Genomic DNA, 22,547 nt, shown 5'->3' with positions numbered 1-22,547 from the left:
ACTTGAGAGATCTGGAATCAAATCCCACTACTGCCACAAATCCATCATGTGGAGTGGGAAAGTTGTGGTATCTCTCTGCCTCAGTGTTTCACCTGACAAATGTGGCTAAGGCTACCTTTTGTACCAAATATCTTCAGACTGCAGTTCCCCACATGTAGCGTTCAGCCCTGCAGTCCCAGTCCCTACAGCAACAGGAGCCTGGGAGGTCTCTGGGAGCTGGGAGAAGGCTGGAGATGGCTGTGCCATCTTGGGTAGAGCCCCAGGCTGCCCTGCCCTGTGTTACACATGGAGCACTTTACCTGCTGGAGGCTTTCTTGCTGTGTGTCTCCCATTCATGCTTGCGGTGTAAGAAGCCCTCCATCTGGGCTGAGGGGATCTCCTGGGTTTTGGCTGGGAGGGTAGCAGCAGTCTGGGCCTGAACGCCACTCTTGGCTTTGCGGTCTGACGTCGGGGAGGGAACGGGACTGGACTCTTTGGAACTCGTCCTCTGTTCTGCAGCTCCATTGACCATTTCATTGGTTTCTGCAGTTTCTGCCACCTAGGAACAGTGGAGAACACATTCAGCCAGAAGCCCCCAGCACTGGGGTATCCTGCAGTTAATCTGTCTGCCTGCACAACGTGGCTGTGTATAAACTTTGCCTGGATAATGACACAGGCCAGTAAGTTCTTTCTCGCACTCCATGGAGACACAGGAGGCCAAGGAAATTAGAAGGTAGGAATGGATTAGTACCCATTTTATAGGTGGAGACAAGGGAAAATAAGAGCAGCTGAACATCAGTGTGAATTTTACTGTGCCTTGCTCTGCTGGTCAATTCTTTCATATATTGTTATTCCTAGAATGAGAGCATTCAATTCTGTTGCTAAGTACTCAAATATTTGGAACAGTAACAATCACACTTTCTGCAAACCTAGAGGAACAGTAGAAGTTATACACATCAGCCACCTTAAATACATTTATGGCATTACTGGGGCATTAAAGGTCCATAAAAGGTATTAAATATAAGTCAGCAGAGAAAGATGTCACAATTGCCCAGGAGCATTTACAAAAATGTGTGCAATTGATTTGTTTCTGTAAAAGCTCCTTTCCTGCTTTCCCCGTTCCCCTAGTGACACAACAAAATCAAAACATGCAGAAATTAGAAAGATTACACCATGCATTTCATCTCCACCATCCCAGTTAGGATATTGGATCGTAAAGACAAGGGGAATGAGGTCACGTGTCAATTGATTGAGATCTGGTTCAGACTGGCGTTATTAGGTGGATTGGATTTTGGTTAAAGGAACTGAAAACCACCACAGTCACACAGCATCACACAGCTATTTACCCCCAAACAAAGACAGAACCAAGGCCTTGCCCATCACTTGCTTTGTTGGTCGCGTTGCCTGGCGCACTGGGATCGATAGCCTAGAGAGCAGCCGTGTTTCCAGCAGCTCTCACTGGTCAAGCTGGCGACGTCTTCAGGAGCCATTCATCCAAAAATCATTTAAATTGGAATCCTAATGGCTATAAGCTTTTGAAATGCAGCTTGGTCCCAGTTTTTTTTTCTTGTACCATTACTTTGACATGTAGAGCCGTTGGTAGCAGCTCAGGAGTTACACAACCAGTGTGTAGTATTATTATTAGCAAGTTACTAAAGCTCAGTGCTGCTAATGCTCTAGTAGATTACAAACATTCTGGACTGGTTTTATGCAGACAAGCAGGTTTTTGTGAATGGCACAATAATTAGACATTCCCACTTCTGCACATGGCCTGGACAAATCAAAAGCAGCCGAATTATTATGCAACAAACTCAAATTTTGCCAGTTTGCTAGAACTTCTTATACCTGCCCAGTACCCATTATTGTGCCTCACACCTTGTACCTCACCATTGGCCTAGGAAGATCTGAGTGTCAGCTTGCTCTGAACATGGGAAGGATTGGTTAACTGCCTTTAGCAACCTAAAACTCCAGAGTACAGACACTACACCCCCAAACAGGGAGAGAATCACAGCTCACATTGCACTTCAGTCAGATCTGCTTTATTCTGTCCCTATAGACACATAGCCGTACGCTGCTCCTTCACAATTAGGACCAGTCTAAGCCATCGACCCTCACTACTTGTATCCAAATCTCAAAGTACAACAAAAATGTTGCATTAAAGCAGGGGAGAAGGTAAATAGATGAGGCTGAAGATTATCCAAACACTACCAGAGCACAGGTAGTGGAATGAACAACCCCTGAGTCACCATTCATCACCCATGTCAACCACCCACATCCAACAGATCCCTTCAAGAACAAGGAGAGCCTTTTGCACAGCTTTCTGTCCAGTAACACTCCTGAACCTCAAATTCTGCTTTGCCACTGGCTGGAGCCCTGTCTGAGGTATCTGACAGCTCTGACCAACACTGAGGAATCACACAGCCCACAGGAACTTGTCTCTATAACTTAAATAAACTCCCCAGAGTACCTGGCCCCTGCACTGACAGAGAAAGCAGCATGTTTGCTGGAGCAGTAACAGCCAGACATGGAAATAGGGCTGATTTGGGGGTACCTAGAATCCCGCATCTGAGGCAAAACAGAACAGTTGCAAACCAGCAGCCACTGCATAGCTACCCAACATGTTTTGTGGGAAACAATATGGAATTAAATGCTGCAATCTGCAACCACGTGGCTTTGAACAGAAACTGCTAACTTCAATCACACCATCAGACCTGCACCTTCTACATCAAATTCTATTGCTTGTAAAAGGGCTATGAAAAGCTTTTCTGATGCTCTTTCAGGTTTTATTTCCTTTCACGTGTTATCTACAATTAACAGAAAACAAGCAAAATAAATCATGAACAGCTCTGCGAAGGATGTGTCATGAAAACAGAGAAAAAACAGGAGCTGAACACACTTTAATGGAAACATGCGTGGGGCATGCGGAGACAACGCCATGGAGGACAAACAGCAACAGCAAACTCCTGTTACAACACCACAGTTCTCGTGTACATGATACAGTTCTCTCCATGGGGCCTGAGGGGTTAGTTGGAAGTGCTTTAGTGGCTACAGGCTACTCTGGAAATCTTTAAAGCAGGACTGGGACATGCAACAAGACAGGTGGTGACAAAGACGGAGATGCCCCTTTGGTTTTCACAGTGCTTGAAGCAACATCTACTCAAGTTCACCAACTCAAGGCTCTGCCCCACAGCTGAAGAACCAAACTATTTGCCTGGTACAGATGCAAAACTCTAGGTTGTTCTGGCAAAAGGACCTTCCTAATGCCTTTAGCCAGTCTCACAGGCTGCAATAAGTAGTTGAACTCTTACTCTTCTAGTGCCTGAAATGACCTTAATCGATGACTTACTTTTTCTTCATTGTCAGGAAAGTGAGATTTTATGCAACTATGCTAACACAAATAAAAAAGGTCTATCTCTATAAATCCCTTCTACAGACTACTTTTTCACCAGAATACATGTGAAGGCTCTGCAGATGGTGCAATCTGAAGCTACAGCTATCCTGCCCTGAGAACTGGCACATTTTCGAGGCACAGGGCAGCCACCAGAGCATCCCCATAAATTCATATGGAATTTTTAAAAGCATTAAGAAGCTATATGTTGTTATCCTGACAAAAGAAAAAAAACAAAACATGCATCATGAAGTGGAAAGACAAAAGTACAGTTACTGAAGCACATCCTTTCAATCACTGCTCTCACTTCACAAGCTCAGCCCACACAGAACAACCCAGCTGCACTGCTCAGCCAGTTGTCAGAAGCCAAAATTCTGACCAACAGCAGCACATCTTGTGCCTCACAGCAGAACTGACACAGTTCTGTACACCCGAGGTATTGCAACACAGGACTCAACACACTGAGCTCGAAAGTTCTCATGGAAGACTGAAGTGCAGATGGCAAAGATGAACGTGGAAATGCATTATGTAGCATGGTAATAAAATAAAATTTCAAAAAAAGCGAACAGGTGATGTGTAAGGCGGTGCTAACCAACAAGATGATGATCTGAGACGTGCTGGAAGATCACCTCCCTGCCACAACTGTACAGAATTTATAAACATTAGAATGTACAACAGCTCACTCCAGGACTGAATGTTAAAGAAGGACCAAAAGGTTTTATTTCCAGAAAGAAAAAGGTGGAACTGCCGTGTCCAGTGGAGCATTGGCAGAATCTGTGTGCAAACTCAGACCTAACTAGGATGGGCTTCTTAAAGGCAAACTTGTGCAGAAAGGCATTTCCTGCCAGAGCCCTCGGCTGGGACCCGTGTTTGCTCTGCAGCACTGCAAGAGCCCTGATATCCACGTATCCCCGCCTGCCAGGAGCCTTTCCTGCTCTGAATCTGACCCCAGAGAGCCAGGTTCAGCAACAAAGAGAAGTGTCCTTTCACTCAAAGCATTAAGTGAAACAAGGAGGCTCTGCAGGAAGGGGAGGGGAGCCAGATTCAGCTCCTGTGTTGCATTAACTCCAGAGACATTTACTGGCATTGTCATGGCTGCACATGAGGATTCTTGGCATGCATCCTGACTCCACTGGGATACTCCCTATCAAGAAGGAGCAAGTAAGGCATGGAGCACTCAGCCTGTATCTATGTAAAATAGATCTGGGATCTCAGATGATGTATTTTATTTAGTTTTTAAAGGAAAGCATCACAACCTCCTGCCAAGGGGTCACACTCTACTCTCATTTACACCCCTGCCTCTCTGGTGCCCAGAAATCAAATTGCTGTAGTGCCCACTGGACAGGACTGAGGCCAAACGGGGCCCCAGCACAGCAAGACCACAACTCTGCATGAGGACTAAACCCCCAGATAAATCTAGATGCTGGTTTTGAATGGTTTATTTCACTTTTATTTGTCTCTGCAGTCAATGAGTCCATTCTGCATGGAATGTTATACAACTAACCTTAAGGCTTTTATTTGTCCACAGTCACACTCCCCCCGCTCCCAGCCATTCCTGCCCAGCTCACTCATGTGGATTATCTTTGGCCTGGTACATAACTCTTGCTAATGCAGCTGATTTAATAAAGTTGCCGTGCTGAGACCTGTTAGTATAACTCGATGCGTCATACCTGTCAGGTCCTAGTGCTCTTCTTCATTAGGATGTAATCTCATTACATCTCAATTACTCATAAAAAGGACGCTTTCGCTGGAAAATCTTAATACTATTAGCAACATGAAAAACTCACAGTAAATAACATGAAATAAATGTGTCACCTTAAAGCAACTAAGTGTCAGTGGGGAGATTCAAATAAACAAAGATTAAAGTGAAGCAAATATATGTCCAAGGGGCTGCTAATTAAATAAAAGTCAACTGATGGGAAGGAAGAGAAAAGCAGCAGGGAAATCTGAAGCCAAAAGATTAAACCAGTACCAGTAAACCATACTGAAAAAAAGGTTTCTTTTGCTGCAAGTGATTCTGTGGGTCACAGTCCAGACCACGAGCGGTCATTGGCTGTCCGTCTGCTAATAAAGTTTTTGTAGTTTTGGTAGGTTTGGGAGCGGTAACTAACCCGTGGAGATTCCTGGTCTGAGGGCAAACCGTTTTGGGAAACCTGTTCTCCTTTTGTTCCATCCCTGTTGGGAGAGAGAAAAAAGAAAAGAAATTGTATAAGATTCTTGGAAGTCACCCATCTTGTTCAGCAAAATGAGGTTTTCTTACTGAATATTAATTGAAGAAATTTAAGCAAGTTCCTACAATCCTCAGGCCCAACTGAATAAATCCACTGTGAGGTGAGATTTAACCAGACTTCACTGAGCCACCTTAGAAATAAACCTCCTCCTATCACATACATAAACAATTTCATAAATGTCAACATTCCATGGATGCAGCTTAAAATCTGTAACTGATGCTCATCAAAGAAAAAAGCCAAAGTTGTTCAGAAACTGCAATCCATGACCCAGGGGGTGCAAAACCAGCATTCCTACTTTTGAGCCAGAGATCCCTCAGCAGTGACAATTGGAAAATGTAAACTTAGCAGGGAATTCAGGGGTTTGGGAGAGGTCCTGTCCCCATAAACCACCAAGACGTCGAACAAGGGTCATGTTCCAAACCCATACAACCTCCTCTCCTTTTACAGCACATTTCCAGCCCAATGGTTCCCCAAGGGAGTTGCCGAGCCCAGCTCACCATTGCTTCTGGGAGTCTCCATCCTCTGCAACCTTGGGCTCTGGAGTGGGCGGCTGCCTCTTCCGCTCCTCCTCCTCTTGCTGCCGACGGACTTCCAGCAGTTCCAACTGGGAGAGGAAACAGTTTTGATTTAAAAGCACTGCCCATTTTTCAGGGGGATTTCTAGAAACTAACAATAAGTCTGTATGATTTTCTGAAACATTACTGAAATTAAAGTGAACTGGAATAGAATTGGAAGGTTTTAAAAGCATCAGTTATGCCAAGTTTGTAGCACCGAATTTGTCAGGGAGGACAGCAGCCCACAACAGGCCATGTCTATTTTCCAACTCATTCTATTAGAACAAAACCCAGACAAACAAGAAAACAGCTCAAGTTATTAAAATATCCAAAAGCAACATTCTCTTTTCTGCTTGCCAAACACAGAAATAACATGTTCCATGTATGAATCCCTGAAACTATCCATCTCCATAAAACCAGCCTGATTTGTGAAGATGCTGAGAAACTCCAGTTCCTTTTGTCTGCAGCTGTGACGCTCAGTGTGTGTGAAAACCCAGGCCACTTCAATTGTAGTGTCTAAAGCCAAATTGTTCTCCAAAGATGGTAAAATGCTCTCCAAGCATTAATGACTGACATTGCAGCTGTATTCAAAATGGGATTTGGGGTTCCTTTGGCTTATTATGTCTTCCTAGGGGACCATACAGCCTTGCATTGAAGCCGTCACAACACAAAAAACATCATCATCACTGCCCCACTACCCACCACTGTCATCTTTAACCAAAATTAATTTGAAGTGTTTAGATCTGGGTCTCTTCACTCAGAATCCCTCTTCCCTTTTAGAGTCCAACTAGTACAGCAGAGGGCTGACGAAAACTGCTCCAAACTGCTCAGCTCTCAAATTTCCTTCTGGGTCATCACTCCCAGGCCTACGACAGCTCCTGCAGACTCCTGAGGTAATTTATCATTTAAGCTTTTTCCTTGCAGGTTGTTGAGTTCAAATTAACCACAGAGGGTTTTAGCATGGCTGGAAACATGAAACTTCAGGCTCTAGGTGGCTGGCTGAGGTTGATCAACAACCACCCAATAACTGGAGCTCAGGTTGGTGATGCTGGGAGTTATTCCAAACCATCAGCCAAGAGGAATGGTCAGGAGGTTCAGAGCACTCACCGTGGTCAGTCTCTCCAGCGCTGCAAACCTCTCGTCCCAAGTAGCTGCGGATTTCTCAAACGCTTCGTGCCGCTTGATTAATTTTTCCACTTCATCAACGCTCTGCCCTATTTCACGACTGGACAGGTAGGGCTCCTGTCCCAGCAGCCAGGCCTCAGCCACACTTGCATCTCTGGAGAACTGGTGCACCTCCAAAACTGAGCAAAGAGGGCACAGGTGTCAGTGCCATTAATGTCACAGAGAAGAACATCATGGAGTCACTCATCAGGCAGTTTTGGGATTTACTTAAATACAGCTCAGGGAACAAAGCACATGTACTTGGCTAAGTGTTTCCCTTATCTAAGTTCAGTGAAACTGATCATTGAAAAGACAGGAATGTCTCCTGTTGGCTTTGTTTTAAGGAAAAAATGCAAGTTTCATTTTGCAAGTTTAGTGTGGCTTTTTTTCTAATCTGCTGTAACCTACTAACTTCAGCATAGAATTTGGAATGTGACACCTGCAAAATACAGTAGAGCTACTGCACCAGGCTCCAAATTTGATCACATAGAGCAAGACCTTTGGTGCAGGTTTCTTGGTTTCAAATTCTCCATTATTTAACAACCAACAGGTGTGAACCTTGCAGCTATTCCAGCACAAACACACTTTCATAGAAAAGTGAGGAGCTGCAGGGCTTTTTCAGTGCTCAGAAAGGCACAGTGAAGAGAGTTAGACATGGCCCAACCCAAAAGAAATCCAACAGTGTTCTTACTCAATCTCAGCCACTCCCATCTGTCTTCCCATTTGTCAATCATTTCTTTTCTCTTTTCCGTCAGCTGCAGGAGCTTTTCCTTGATCTGCATGGAGAGGAGAGAGCAGGCCTGTTACACAAGCAGCCGGCAGCAACTCCCCTCCACCCTCCACTGACAGACACTGCACGAGTTCCTCAGGAAGTGACTTCACCGTGCAAACAACAGCTGGTTTTCTCTTCCAAGTATAAATAAATGTGACATTTCCATTAAAATATCACATTTGCATAACCATTCAGTGTCTGTTAAAAACTACAGCACCCAGAGTATTTGACAAAAGGGTGTAATGGGCAAACAAATGTAAATAGTGCAATCAGGCACTGAATCTTCTGCCCTTTTACAGCGGAATAATGCAAAATGTGCTGCTCAGGATTGTTGCAGAAGCTCTCCCCTCCCTGAGAGGGAAGTGCCTCACAATGTTTGGCTATCCTTGCTTCCCCAAAGGGAGGCAAGAGAACCAAGGGCTAAGCCTCTATGCTCTGGCCTAGACACATCAGAAAATAAATCAAGGCTTTAAGCAGTTGGATGTGATTCTCTTAATATTGCTTGAATTTACTCCCTACACAACAATTTTCCTGCCCATTCCCCTGACAGGCCTCTCCACAGCATTCCATTTCCCCTGCAGGAAGTTCAGGCTGTCTCCCAGCTGCCTCTGCCCTTGCTCTCACCTTTCCATCCCAGAGACACTCTCTGCAGAATAGAATGCAACAACTTCTTTGCATTTTCTGGGCTGAAAATGACAGTCCAAATCTCGATGCCACCTCTGCTACCCCCCTATGAATTCCCAGAGTGAAGTTATACCCTGATTTTCCAGCTGCACAGAAATGCACTGGTCTCTGAGGTGACATTATTGCTCTGTGGGTGACCTGGGGCACGTTTCTCCCATGGAAAGAACCCCCTGAGGCCCAAGGCTGTACACAGGGAGCACAGTACCTCCTCAGATGCGTAGTGTTTCCTGGCCAGCAGAGACTTGCCAAGCTCAATGCACGTAGTGAAGCTGTCATTTCGGGCATCAATTTCTGCTTTGATCCCCTGGTGATTGTTCATGAGGAGCTCCACCGATGAAACATCCCTAAAATTACCAGAAACATGGATTTCAGATTTAACAGCTGTTACATTTTCAAACTCACCCTCAACTCATGGAAAAAAAAATTGATTGCTGGATTGTCTTTGTAGTTCAGGAAGCTTTTCCTTAGGAACAGCACCATTCTGGTCTGAATCAGAGATCAAATAACCGCAGTGTGAGACCAGATCTCTTTGAGTACAATTTTCCATGGCAATTATTCCAGCACCCACCCACACAAGCAAGTTGCTGCAGCAGCAGGCTCTGAAAGCCATTCTCAGTGACACTGAGCCTCAGAGATGTTCCTCAGCTGACCTGCAACCTTGTCTTCTGATGGAGAAGAGATGCCTCACATTACCTTGGCTTTTCCTGGGCTTCTATCTGCCGGATAACGTCTTCCATCCAGAGCATGAGATCCCGAACCATGCTGAAGAAGCGGAATTTGTCTCCTGTGTCCACCAGCCTCACCCTGCGGCCCTCACAGGCATCCAGAAGTGCCTTCCATGCCTCTAGAACCTCATTTTCCCTCTTCTGGATGTCATCAGCCTTGTCCCCAGCGTAGGCAGCCTGGAGGCGAGCTGCATCCTCCTGCAGCTGTCGCACCTGCGGCGAGTTCAGGAGAGACAAAGCCATCAGTGGGTTTGTGACTTCTGAGTCACAAATACAGGGACACTCATCTGCTAATTCATCACTTGAGTGGGTTTCTAAAGGCACTGCAAATGCATTTCATCTGTCCACACTAGAAAGGTCTGTGCAGTATTATCCCTCAGAGAAGACTGTTGGGTCAAAGGACCCCCAAAATAACAAAGATTTGCCACTGCCTGAATCCACTGCAAAACACGGTGCAAAACAAAGTTACATTTCAGGGCAAATGGGGACCATTTTCATCATCAAATTCCCTTCCTCTCACACAAGCAACAAAGGCACTTGAGAGCTCTGTATCCAAACTACTACTCCAGTTGACAGAGTTAATTTTTCAAAAATGGAGATAATGACTTCAAAGAGAAGAAAATTTGGAAATGTTAAGAACCTTCTACTATTAGAAATGTTTTCCTTTCAGACACCGTCTTGAGATGTCAAATGCTAATTCTTGACTGTTTCATATCTTTTTCAAGCCAGGAAACATTTTATTAGCTCTTGTCTAATAGTTATGTTTTTAACATCATATCAAACAGCCTTCTAGCTACAGGCACAGAGACCATACCTCTCTCCTAATGATCCACCTCAGTGCTCTGGCTGTTTCACCCAGAAATTATCCTAAGTGCTTTCCCCACAGCTCTGTGCTGTGATTACATATTCTTTCATTTAGGTCTTGATTGCAATTACCTTTTAGAGAAACTGGGATTGATGTTTTGTGAATATCTCCCATTTTCTCTAAAAAATCTACAGCTTCTGAAAGTAAAACACCTGGAAAATCAAATGCTTGCTCTGTCTCCTTTGTTTTAATATAAATTGCAACATAACCAAGAATTGGCTGGCATCTGGGCCATAAAAGCTCTTTCCTGACCTACTGGGATAAATACAGTCAGTTGTAATTCCTCCTTTCCTTAAGCAGCTTGTTCCCTTCCCAAATTCTCCTTCTGGCAGCTGCATGTTGTACTTTGATTTTGAATCCCCCCTGTGCTGTATGAGTAGCTGCCACTTTCTACTTGGCACACTTCGGCTTCAAAAGATTCACAATTAGATCAAGTCTGAGTGCTTCTAAAAATCGTGGCCTGGACTGTGGACTTGAAATCTCTTATGCTCTTAGGAAGCACCAAGAAAAGCAATATTTACTTCAAAATGCCCAGGTGCATAACCAAGTCAGAAAGCCTCTGTGTAGGTCTTTGCCTCTGAAAGGATACATAAACAGTGCCTGGCACAAAGGGTTTGTCTGGGGCTTTTTGGTGTTTTAAAAAACAAAAAAAACCAAACTGACCAACCAAAATAAAACCAAACCTTAAAAAGCCAACCGGGCTGATACATTCCTTCATATTTTGCACTTTAAATCAATCCAGAAGCTCTCTGCCTTTCTCATCTTTTCTTCAACCAAGGACAGGAAGTGGAATAACATCCAACAATTGCCAACATGTTCAGAAGCTTGTGTACTTACAGATTGCTACTTTAGATAATCAACTGAATGCAATGACAGAGCAGCAGAGAGACAGATAAGAAAAGGATGCAGGTGAGGTTATTCCCACTGCAATACACTTGGGAAGCAGCTGGCAGCATTCTGTCTCCCAGCCATGGAAGGGCCAAGGGCAGCAGCAAACTCTGCAGCTCAGGTTCCCACACCCACCGTTCACCTGCCACACACCTGGGTGCCCAGGGCCTGGATATCGTGCTCAAACGTCGTGTGCATTCTCTGTAGTGTTTCCACTGTGTTTTGGTCTCTACCAAGCTCCTCAGGCAGTTTCTTATGCTTGTCTTGGATACGTCCTAAGATCTCCTTGGCATCGTGGTAAAATTTGTGCAGTTCATAAGAGGCTGCAAGGATTTGTGTTCTTGTGTCAATGAGCTCCAGGAGATCCGCCCAGGCCTCATTGAGTCCGTCCTTCCACTCGGCGATTGTGGCAGCGTCCGAGTGGCCAGAGTTGATGAGTTCATCCGCCATGTGGTTGACAGTATCCACCCGCTCCTGCCCGATGTTCCCGGTGTCTCGGGCAAACTCCCGGAACCGCTCCTGCAGCATCTGGAAGGCAGAGAAAAGCCTCATGCAGCGCCATGGCTATAGAGAGACCTCAGCGAGCCAAGCCACCCCCTGTGAGCAGCTCTCAGAGAGGATCCCTCCGAGCACTCACCGTGACATGTTCGTAATCCTGGCCCAGCTCGTGGGAGCCTGCCACCACCTCCCTCTCGGCAATCCACTGCTCCAGGTCGTCCACCTCGCGGTTGAGCTGGAACAGCCGGTGCCTCTCGTCCAGCTTGCCCCTTCTCTCCTCGGCGAGGTCCTTCAGGCCCGCGTAGAGCTTGTCCACCTTGGACTGGCGCATGCTGATGCGCTCGCTGGAAAACCAAACAGCACTGAGTCTGCATTGCCTTTGCAAACAGAACCAAAACAGGGAAAACTGCAAGAAATAAAAGTCACTTGGGGTATTTAAGCCACAGAATGCATGTCTGCTACAGGCACGAATTCAACCCGGACATAACGGACTGATCCTCTGCTGGAAGAGGTGACTGCAAGAACTGGAAAACTTGTCTGTTCTGTATTGTAATCCCCTGGCTTTAGAAAGGGCAACTGGAATCAAGCTCTCAATTTGGCCATTGATCACTCCAGAGTCCTCTCCCAAAGCTACAGAAGGATTTGAGCTGCTGAGGCAGCGAGCAGTTCCTTTTCAATCAGTTATACTCTGATTCAGAGTTCAGCAGCACTCATGGGTTTCTTACCCCCTGAAGCTTGCATCTGCAGAAGGGATGAATATTTCTACTTGCTGTATCTTTTGCCTGTACTTTGTCTGAACAATACAGCCCTATCAAAGTGCCTTTCCTCTGCCTTGGAAAGTTAATGATGTTATTGCAGTACTCAGACAGCTCAGCCAGGAAATCTGTTCTCATCAGAAATCATCATGACCACAAGAGAGTGCTTTAGAGTTAAATAACAACCTTCCACCGGAGGCAGAGTGTGTCTTTCCGAGGTCAGTGCCACCTTCCTGCCTGTGCAGGCTGAGCAGTTAAATACATCAGCCTCAGAGTGGAATCAGCCTTGCAGCTGAAGCCAGCGGAGAATTCTGTCTGCTGAGCTGCAGCTCTTACTGCAAAACGGTTCTTAAGCTTCCTGAGTACTCCCCCAGGGAAAGCCATTTATGAAAGATGAGCTAAATTTACCAAAAGTAAGATGTTAATGTGCCCACGTTTAAAGCATCTGATTCCAGGCTCTGATTCTGCTGGAATCCCAAAGAAAAGAGGCAGATCTTTCTGCAGAAGGATTAATGACAGTGACCTTCTGTGCTGGAAATAAAAGTTGGTTGGAAGAGTGGATCTGGACCTTGTCCATGAGGACTGCTCCACCTCTGTGAGGTTCAGCAATGCTGGCAGATCTGACACTGCAGCCTTCACAGGGGACACAACGGATGGGTACTGCAGGTGTCCAGAGCCACCAGAAATCAGCAGCTGCATATACTGACTCTGTCTGTGGCCAAATCAGGGTGGTCCAACACGCACCTTGAATTGAGTGAGGCTGAATTCCTCTTCCTCTGTATGAGCTTCTGAGCTACTTACTCTTTGTTGTGGTCTTTGTGAGTCAGAACCACCCAATGAAGGGACTGAATTACAAAAAAATCATGATCCAATTAAAAATGGCAGTTAATACCTTTCTGGGTGATTATCTGCCACCAAAGTTCTGCTGGTCTTTGAAAGCTGGTGCACAGTTTCAGCATAATCTTCAACAGCTTGTTCCAAAATCTGGTGTTTCTTCAGCATGGACACTGCACTCTGTTCATCCTGTAAGGGTGACAGAAAATGGCAGGAAGAATTACAAGGAGCTGCACCCAAGTAAACCTTGAAGACAAGTCATTCTGCCAATGGTATAGAACTGCTGATGTCACAGCAAATGGTACCCCTAGCAAGCAAAATAATGAGTGAAAGAGAGAATGCAACAACCTCTCTGGAATCAGAACAAAATTACATCAGCTGTGCATTGAGCATGTCAAGTTTCCTCTTCTATGAAGTTTTTTGTGTGTTTCCCCAACACTGGTGCAGGGCTGAGAAATATGGAATAGTTTTAGACATGCCACTTGCCAGGCATCTCAATGACAGCATGGGGCAAAGAAAAGAAATCCTACACAGCCCATGCCAATGGATTCTCCACAAAAGTGCCTGGAGAAGTTCCAATCAAAACTTTTTATGCACTGTTATAGCTAAGAAAAACAGCCCTCAGCTCTCAGTGTTAACTGATATTGTCAATAAATCTTTCCAATACAATATTTTTCATAGTGAGCTATTTGCAATAGATGAAAAAGAAAACAAGCCATTTTTAACTGGAGACTGACCACCTGTGGAATGTGTTCTCCCGATACAAAGCTGAGCTTTATTTTACCAGGGCAGTGAACACGGTGCATTTACAAATAAGCTCCAGCTCTATCACCTCCTTGGAAAACAGGAGTTCACATTCTCTTTGGTATGGTCTGAAGCTGGGAGTCAAAGCTGAGGATCATTGGCAGTCAAAGCTGGTGACAGTGGTAGCAGCTGACTGACCACAGGCCAACTTTCACAGCCAGGTGCATTGTGCTGTCATACAAAACTGACAGAAAATGACCTTATGACCACACTGGCAATCTTGGCCTTGCAGTGAAGACAGGCACAGAGTTGCCCTCTGCAGTGTGAGGATGCTTCCCTGGCCCCATGCAGCACAGCCTATCCTCCACACTGCCAGAGATGTCAGAACAAATAGAAGCCAGGATCACTTAAGGCTTCACCAGGGAGTTGAACTTGTTTATGTTACCATTCCATAGAGCCACATTAAATTATGTCACCTGCCTCCCTCCAGCAAAGCAATTAAGCCCAAAGTAGTGTCACTGTGGAGCTGCTCACCTTGGCTTTCTCTTCTGACATCATGTAGAGCTCCTGCTCACTCATCCAGGCCTCAGCCTCGGCTGCATCGAAGTAATACTGCTGAGCCCTGTGAGACTCCTCCAGGCGCTTGTGGCGCTTCTCTGTCTCCTCGATGAGGAGGTTCCACAGCTGCTTCAGGTCTGCAAGTCTCTGCTGAATGACTTCAGCATTGGGGCTGCTCTCGGTGATAATGTTCTGACTCCTCTCGAAAATGTCATCAATACGAGGCTGGTGGCCCTGGATTTCTTTCTGAAGGGTCTACATAGGAGAAAATTGACTGATGAGACAACGCACAAATGAAAAGGAAATGCAAGTCAGGGATCTTAACTCCAGAGGGGCAGCAAAACACATGCCATGAGTTCAAGTGGACAACCTGGGGCTGTGTCACCACCTGTGGTCACATCACAGCACCCACTGTTTTACTCCAAACCTTTCTTTTCCAAATGAGTCAGCACTAAGGAGAAATAGCAGGTTTGGAGCTCTAACAGCACCTATTTACCTGATTTTTCTTTATTAGTAGCTGCACGGTCTGGAGGTTGTGTCCATGATCAGTGGATGTAGCAATGGGCATCCTCTCTCCAACCCACAACTGAAAGAGAAAGAAGAGATTTCTCATGATTTCAAGCAACCCCAGATACAGTTGTGGCAACAGAGAGAGGCTGGGGCACACAAGCTGCAGAAAGTAGCAGTATTCCAACATTCTGCTACTGGCTGGGGAACGGGATTTCTTTGATACTCACAATTTCATCTTCCACATCCCGGTTGAACTGGTGGATCTCTTTGGAGGCCAGCAGGTTGGCCTTTCTCTCATTCAAAGGCTCCAGCAACTCCAAGAATTTCTTTTCTACAGTAAGGCGTTTGCCATCGACTTCATCTGTGCTCTTGCCCTCTTGGCTCAAAGCCCTTGCCTGGCTTTGCAGCTCCTCTATCTCCTTCTTACGGACATCCATTTGATTCTCCAGCATCTAAACAGAAATATGCCAAAAAGCTCCTGAAAACTGGGGTAAAAGCAGTTGATAGGATTAGGGCACATCAGTAACTTCCTCAGAAGGGAGAAGAGATGCTGGTCAGTGAGGATTTGCCATGCTAATAATTATTGTCTGATTTGTTGGTCAATGTATTTCTTGTTCTTCTTAAAGGTACATGAAAGAATAGAAAGAAAGAAAAGCATTGTTTTCTTTTCTAAACTGGAAGCCTGCCCTGCCTGCTCCTCTGAGTTCAGCTATCTGCTGCCTTCCCACTGCACCCCATACTCTGTTTACCTGCTGCTTCTTCAACAGGATGTTGACACTGGTGAGATCTTTTCCGTAGTCATCTGACTGGATTTGGCTCTCCAGACCATTCAGCCACTTATCCAGGTCTGCACAGCTCTGGGTAAAAAGCTCTGCCTTGTTTGCATCAAAGAGACGCTGAGCTTTGGTCTGGGTGGTGGATTCAAGCTCATCCCACATCTGGTGGAGACCTGTCAGCTTCTCCTTCACCACGGCCTCGGTCTCTGGTTTCTCTGCAATGAGCTGCATTCCCTCCTGCAAAACAAAGAGCAACCAAATGGTACCTCCTCTGGAGCACTCACAGCCCGTTAGGGCAATTATCCTGATAAATAAGCACTCAGGATTCCTCATCTGCTGGCAGCATCAACCACTCATTTTCTATCTCCAATTATCCAGTGACTCCTTCCAGAACATCAGCTCCCAGGTCCCTCTGCTGCCTGGAAGAGGGTTTTTCAGCAATGGGAAGGTCAAGCAATGCCTCCTTTCTCTTCTCCATTGCACATGTTCCCTGAAGGGAGCTCCTGGGACCATGGCTTGGGCAGGATGGTGCAGGGAGCTGGAGCTGAACACACTAGGTGTCCTGAGGCCCCAGCTCCTGGGGGCCACATCACTGGAGAGCCATGAACACACAGCATAATGCTGGAAGAGTTTGGCACATATTGTCTTTATTCTAATTATCCCTCTATCTCTGCACCCGGGTGCAGATGGGAATGCTGCTCCCAAGCTAGCACATTCTGTATGAATGTTAACCCAGGGACTGTCACAACTCTGTACACAACCCCAGTCCTTTGCTGCAATCTGATTTTTCAGAGGCAATGGAGGAGGATATATTAGCATCGCTAAAAAGGAACTTCCAGTACTAAGAGCAGCCTTCTAATTACACCATTAAAGGGTATTGCTATTTGTAGATCACAGAAAAGCCTCTAATGGGATATGGAGCGCCAAAGTGGGAGAGGAAATGAGCAATTAAGCTAACTTACACTGAACAGAAACCCACTGTCAGAGCTAAAGAGGAGACTCCTCAGTGCTCCAGAGCTGCACAGGAGAAATGGGGGGGAAAGTACAGCTCATCACAGCATATTAAGGCTTCAAAGTAACTTGATACAGAGCTGTGAATCTTAATTAATCACAAAACTGGATGTTCTTTACCTCATGCCCTAATTTTGCATGGGGAAAAGCAGCTTGGTTATAGCCCTGAATGAATGAAAACCAGCTTAGCAGCACAGGAGAATAAACACAGCTATCCCCTACATTCTGTTATTTCCCAAGAAGTGTTTCTACTTTGTTGGCTCAAATCCCAATATTTGCCCCATTTACTCTTTGCGTATGAAATTTCGGCTGTGCTTCCTCCTGGCAGATAGAAAAGACTGGACAAAACTAAATTGGCACCTTGGCCAACGACTAGTCTATGAGAATGTCTTGAATAAAAAACACTTAATAACAGTGAGGAATGAAACGGCTTAGATGAGACACAATGCACCAGAAATCTCCTTTAGCCTCAGCTGTGGGATGATTTAAGGACTGGTTCTGCAGAGGAGCAGATCCCATCTTGGTGCACAACCACCCAGGACAAAGATAAGGGCATTTTTCGGATGTTCCTTACTTACCTTCTCAATCTTCTCCAGCCACTCTTTGTTGGATGCAAGCTCTGCCATGAATGCCTGATGCTTCAGCCACTTGCTGTGCAGGTTCCTCGCCTCATCATAGGACATATCCTGGGCTGTGAGCATCTTCTCATTGATCCAGAGGGAGAGCTGCAGAGGAAAATACATGGGAGTGTGAGGAAACATTCGTGGTGTGAAATAATGCAAAATGCCTCCAGATCTGAGATAGAGATGCCTCTACAGAAGAGTTGTGTGAGATTCAGAGGCTGCTCTTGCTCAGGGATTTACTCAGGGTTCAGTCAAGGATCTGCCTCTTTAACAGTTCAGTTCAAACATCCATCGCCAAAATATAAATAACCCATGATTCAAGCAGAAAGAAATCACCTCTGTGACAGTCAAAATCAAACACACAGGTCTCACCCAGTTCAACAGCAAGAGAAACAGGGACATGTGTCCTGCTTATTGGTCAGATTATTTTGCAGAGATTTGTAGAGATGTACCATTAATTCACATCATATTTGTACCTCCTCTCCTCAGTCTTTTCTCTGTATAGGTTTACGTAAGTAATTTATTTGTCCAATCTCTAGGAGTGTTTTGGTACTGGAGACTTTCCTTTTCCCATTATATAAAATCCTAGGCTGTTTTCTTTCTGATTTTCAGCAAATACAAAGGCACTGGGGACAATTTCCATATCACCACTAGAGAAAACCAATACTTTAAGGGACAGTTGATTTGCCAAGGGCAAATGGAATGTGAAAATTATCCTAGCAGCCAAGATCACATTTCCTCCTAGGGTGAGTCTGACTACTTTATCTATCCCTGAGGTGTGGATAAAAACCACATTCACAGAAATGTTTATGGAATTTGAAAAGGTTCATTTTCTGCATATTTAGAGCGGAAAATGTCAAAACAAATCTCCGCTTGGTTTCTAGAACAGTACTTCAGTGAGCAAGCAGCCCAAAGAGAAGAGAAACAGAGGCCTCTGCAGTGTACTCAGGACACAGGGCAACAAATTCCACTGAGCATTCATGAGCCTCTTTTCAATTGCCCCTTAAAATTTCAATTGTCCTGTAAAAGCACCCTTCCACAAAAAGGGGTTATTTATCAGAGCAGAGAAACTCTTCATTGGATCTTCCCATCAAGTCTAAATAGAAAAATACTCCTGTTAGTGAAGAGCTCTGCAGGCAAGTTTACATTAGAACAGGCTAGTGTGCTGCTGAACAGTCAAAGGCTACATGGAGGATTAGGATATAACCCAGAATTAGTGGTTTTACTCCTGCCTTTCTGGGGAGGAGACAGCTGCTCTGCCATGCAAATTGCACTGCTTGGCTTTCACTGTTTGCTTTTACTCAGCCACAGCATTAAGGCTTCTGGGGATTTAAAAGTGCTTCCCAAGGAGAGGCTGGATCAGTCCTGTTACCAGCTGAGGAGAGGCAAGACAGGGTCAACATGTGGTTCACAGCCAGGGCCTGTTGGGATAAACCCCTCAGAGCACAGAAATGCAGAGAAAGTATTTAAGGGCTCACTGCTAAAATCTGGGGTTTGCAAACACTACAGGCACAGAAGTCAGTACCTTGAATGCAAAAGTAGATTTTCAGAAAATAATACCATTCTCTAAATTGTCTCGGATTGACACTTGGAGTATTTATTTCCCCAGAAGTTGTTAAGGCAAGGAGAAGATGAGGCTTCCTCCCACCCTTTGCACCTGAACAAAAGATCTTGTTCCTGCTCTTGGCTCCCACTCTGCAGTACCAACCCAGCATGAAGGAAAGGAAATGCAGAGACAAACCCTTGTGAGCCTGGGAGAGTAGCAAGGCAAGGGGAAAGGGCTCTGAGTGCTGTTGCACTTTCTAGGCTCTGCCAGGAGCCAAGCTGACACAACCCATCCTGCAGGGAGGCTCACATGGCAAATCCTGACAGCACACTCTGGGAGAGAAACTTTGGAGTGCAGAGCCTTGCCAAGAGCTTTCACCACGTCCCTGGAGAAATGAGCTCAGAAAGTGCTGGGACTTCCAAGCACGAAAGGGAAGGTCAGCTGTAAACTACTCGAAGGGGAGCTGAGAAAGAGCAGGAAATTAAAGAAAACTAAATGGCAACATTCATCACATCTTCTCCACTCAGGATTTTCTGTTGTCATTCACTTGACAAATTTATTTAATGTGTTCATATTGATGAGTGGAAGAAACAGCCAAAAAGCAGAGCCCCAGGACTACCCTGTGACAGATTTTCTGACTCCTCACAACAACAAAATCTGCTGTTTTCCCTCGCCTGTGACCCCAGAGGGAGGGCTTATCACTGCTGAGCTGCTGTGAGGAGCATTATCCCTCTGCTCTGGAGCACCACTGACCCTGCTCACCGTCTCTGCAGGAAGGAGAGAGGGGAGGAGTCCACAGTCACACCACCACCTCAGCACGGGGTGACAAGTGACAATGTGGCTGCCCTGGGAAGGACAGGCTGCAGAAAACGCTGTGCCTTTCCTCAAGTTTCACACAGATGGGAAACTGTCCCTAAGGCAGTGGCAGGCAGGAAGGCCAAAGGATCATTGCCAGGTGAAATGGGGACTGGCTCAAAGCTGTTCCCTGAAAATTCCCAGCTTCACAGGCAGTGCCAAGGAAAAATCCAAGGGGGAGGTGCTGCCTTGGCTCCCTTCCACCCCACAGGACAGTGCTGCTCCATCCCTGCTCCATCACAAACCCTCCAGCCCAATGGAGGTGTCAGCAGGCCCACACTGATGTAAATTTTAAGTTTTCTCGGAAACAGCCCTTCAATTATCACAAAGGTTAATATCCTCTCAAAGAGGATTGGAGAAATCCCTGAGATTTGGGTAATTGTAAGTTTGTCTTTGAACCATGCAGTCGAGACATCCATGTTTTAGTGGCTGGAGAGAAACAACAGAGAGGAAAAGCATTCAGACAGCCAGCACTAGAGCTTGTACGCTTTCCTTTTTCTTCCAGTGATATAGGGGAAAAAGAGCTCCTAGGGAACACACCCACACTGACACTGAGGCCAGGAGAGCCCTGAGAGCTGGGGGATCTTTGTACCAGAACTGTCACAGAGGAAGGAAGAAGCTGCTGCTAATAACAGCAGAATTTTTGCTAATCTGTCGTATTTTAACTACCAAGGAAGGAGCAACTGAAGGCAAGCTCATGGACAGCTTACGCAATGCTAGGAAACAGATTGAATCCAGGCAACCAAGCAGCAAACATCACTTGCCCAGTTAATGGCCAAAACCTCACAGACAGAGCTCTTTAATATCTGCCAGTACTCCATGAAATAACCTGAAAATTACTTGATTAATTCCTTGTGCTAGGAACAAGACTATTCCAAACTTTAAAATGTTGTCTTCAGTGGAAACAGTCCATTTAAGTGATTAGAAAATCTGGAAAAAATTTCTTTTTTCAAATGTTGTAATACTTAACAATTTTAAACACATGTAAACTATCAGGTAAATCACACATTATAAATGACCCAGCTTAATCTTGCTCCTTTCTTATTCTTTACCTCCTGTTCTTCTGACTAATGTTTGCTAGAAATCACTTGAAATCCCCAGCATCAGGCCACATACATATGTTCAGCTGTAGACAAAATGCCTAATAAGAGCACTGCTAATCCCACCACATTCCACATGGTTATAATTTATAACACAGCAGAAAATCTTCACTGCTTTTGACAATTTTCTATGTCTTCAGCTTATATGACATAAGAAAATTCAGTTCGTGAGAAAAGAAAAAATAAACATTCATTTTTGCAATGGTTTGAGCAGGGGTTTTTTCATGTTTACTCCACACTAAATACTAGTGGATGACTGAGCATTATAGTCCTCATGAAATATGGAGTAAGAATCCTTTTCTGCAGGATGCAGCTTCCAGCAATAAAACTGAAAGGATATGATTTACCTCTTGGCAATCCTGAAGAAACTTTTGGAGATCCCTGTTATCTTTCAGTCTCATCAGAAGTTCACTAGCTGCTTCACGGTTCTTCCTATGTCTGGTCAGAAAAAAAAACAATAGAGAAAGGAAATGAAATAGGCATTTCATGGAAAACTGTCACTGCTGGTTTCTGAAGCCTCTTTGGACTCCAGGTGCTGGTAAGTTTGTGGAGTGTGTCCTTCGCTGCCTTTCAAAGGATATTTTGGAGTGTGTTATTTAACGGGCTCACTGAAGTACAGCATCTTCTTGTTTTTGTGACCCGTTGAATACACAGAGAAAATTCTGAAGTCAGCAGGGTTTCACAGTGTGTTATGGACAGAATTTGGCCCACTCATTTCAAGCCCACAGGAGAGTTCAGGCTGTTTGCCAAAAATCATAAGAGAACTGCAAATTGCAACAATAAGATGATGTTGTGTGGCCCTTGCAGGGTGCACCTGCTGTAATGGTGTTTGTAGAACACCTTCAGCACCTCCTTGTCCTGCACAAAGCTGAGTTGTGAGAACCTTCCCAAGGCTGTGTTTAACCACATGCAGCACCCCTGTGTGATTCTGCAAACAGAAGTTTTATGCACTTGGGACACTTTATCAGAGTGTTTAACAGCAGCCAGAAGAGAAGGGAAGGTTAATCCAGAAGCCCTAATTTGATTCATCACTGTTTGCCCCTTGAAGGATGAGCTACGCTGACAGTCCCAGAGGTTGTGGTGGGTTCTTCAAATGGAATGGGTCTGATTCCCAAGGTACCTCTGGGCATGTTTTTAAAAATGTTTAATCTGGAGTCATTATCCCTGTCCTTCCATCCTTTCATTATTTATGAGGCAATTTACAAGGAAGAAAGAGAGTAAATAAGACAATTTTTATTTACTGCTTATTGTGTTATGCTTGTTCCTATTGCACTGTAGAGGGGTTTAAAGTGAAATATTGCTGCTATTTGTAATAAGACAAAAATGGATTGAGAGTTGGAAATTATTTTAAAGGGTGGCAATTTATAAGATGAGCTCAGCACATGCTGGCAAAAGCTAAATAAATCCATGTTAGTGGAGATCTCCAGAGACTCATGATACTCCAGAAGACCATAAATTACATGTTGATGACAACTGGATTATGATAC

General features: G+C 45.0%; 1 protein-coding gene across 5 annotated transcripts in view; it reads right to left on the bottom strand.

The window, feature by feature from the left end:
* The window catches only part of SPTBN1 (spectrin beta, non-erythrocytic 1), a 116,969-nt gene that overhangs the window by 4,524 nt on the left and 89,898 nt on the right, over positions 1-22,547 (bottom strand). For all 5 annotated transcript variants that reach the window (XM_085054144.1, XM_085054145.1, XM_085054143.1 and 2 more), the window contains 16 exons: positions 21,408-21,498; positions 17,515-17,661; positions 15,899-16,162; positions 15,377-15,601; positions 15,136-15,225; positions 14,616-14,894; positions 13,396-13,526; positions 11,888-12,092; positions 11,404-11,778; positions 9,466-9,710; positions 8,978-9,116; positions 8,008-8,092; positions 7,260-7,456; positions 6,096-6,202; positions 5,479-5,542; positions 300-538 (listed from right to left, as the gene is read on the bottom strand). In XM_085054144.1, coding sequence (XP_084910270.1) covers positions 300-538; positions 5,479-5,542; positions 6,096-6,202; positions 7,260-7,456; positions 8,008-8,092; positions 8,978-9,116; positions 9,466-9,710; positions 11,404-11,778; positions 11,888-12,092; positions 13,396-13,526; positions 14,616-14,894; positions 15,136-15,225; positions 15,377-15,601; positions 15,899-16,162; positions 17,515-17,661; positions 21,408-21,498 — 2,883 coding nt within the window. The remainder of the gene's footprint in view (positions 1-299; positions 539-5,478; positions 5,543-6,095; positions 6,203-7,259; positions 7,457-8,007; positions 8,093-8,977; positions 9,117-9,465; positions 9,711-11,403; positions 11,779-11,887; positions 12,093-13,395; positions 13,527-14,615; positions 14,895-15,135; positions 15,226-15,376; positions 15,602-15,898; positions 16,163-17,514; positions 17,662-21,407; positions 21,499-22,547) is intronic.

The sequence above is a fragment of the Lichenostomus cassidix genome, chromosome 3, assembly GCF_008360975.1.
Source record: "Lichenostomus cassidix isolate B80296 chromosome 3, HeHo_3.0, whole genome shotgun sequence".
In the NCBI taxonomy this organism is placed as follows: domain Eukaryota; kingdom Metazoa; phylum Chordata; class Aves; order Passeriformes; family Meliphagidae; genus Lichenostomus; species Lichenostomus cassidix.
This window is presented reverse-complemented; position numbering and strand designations above follow the sequence as displayed.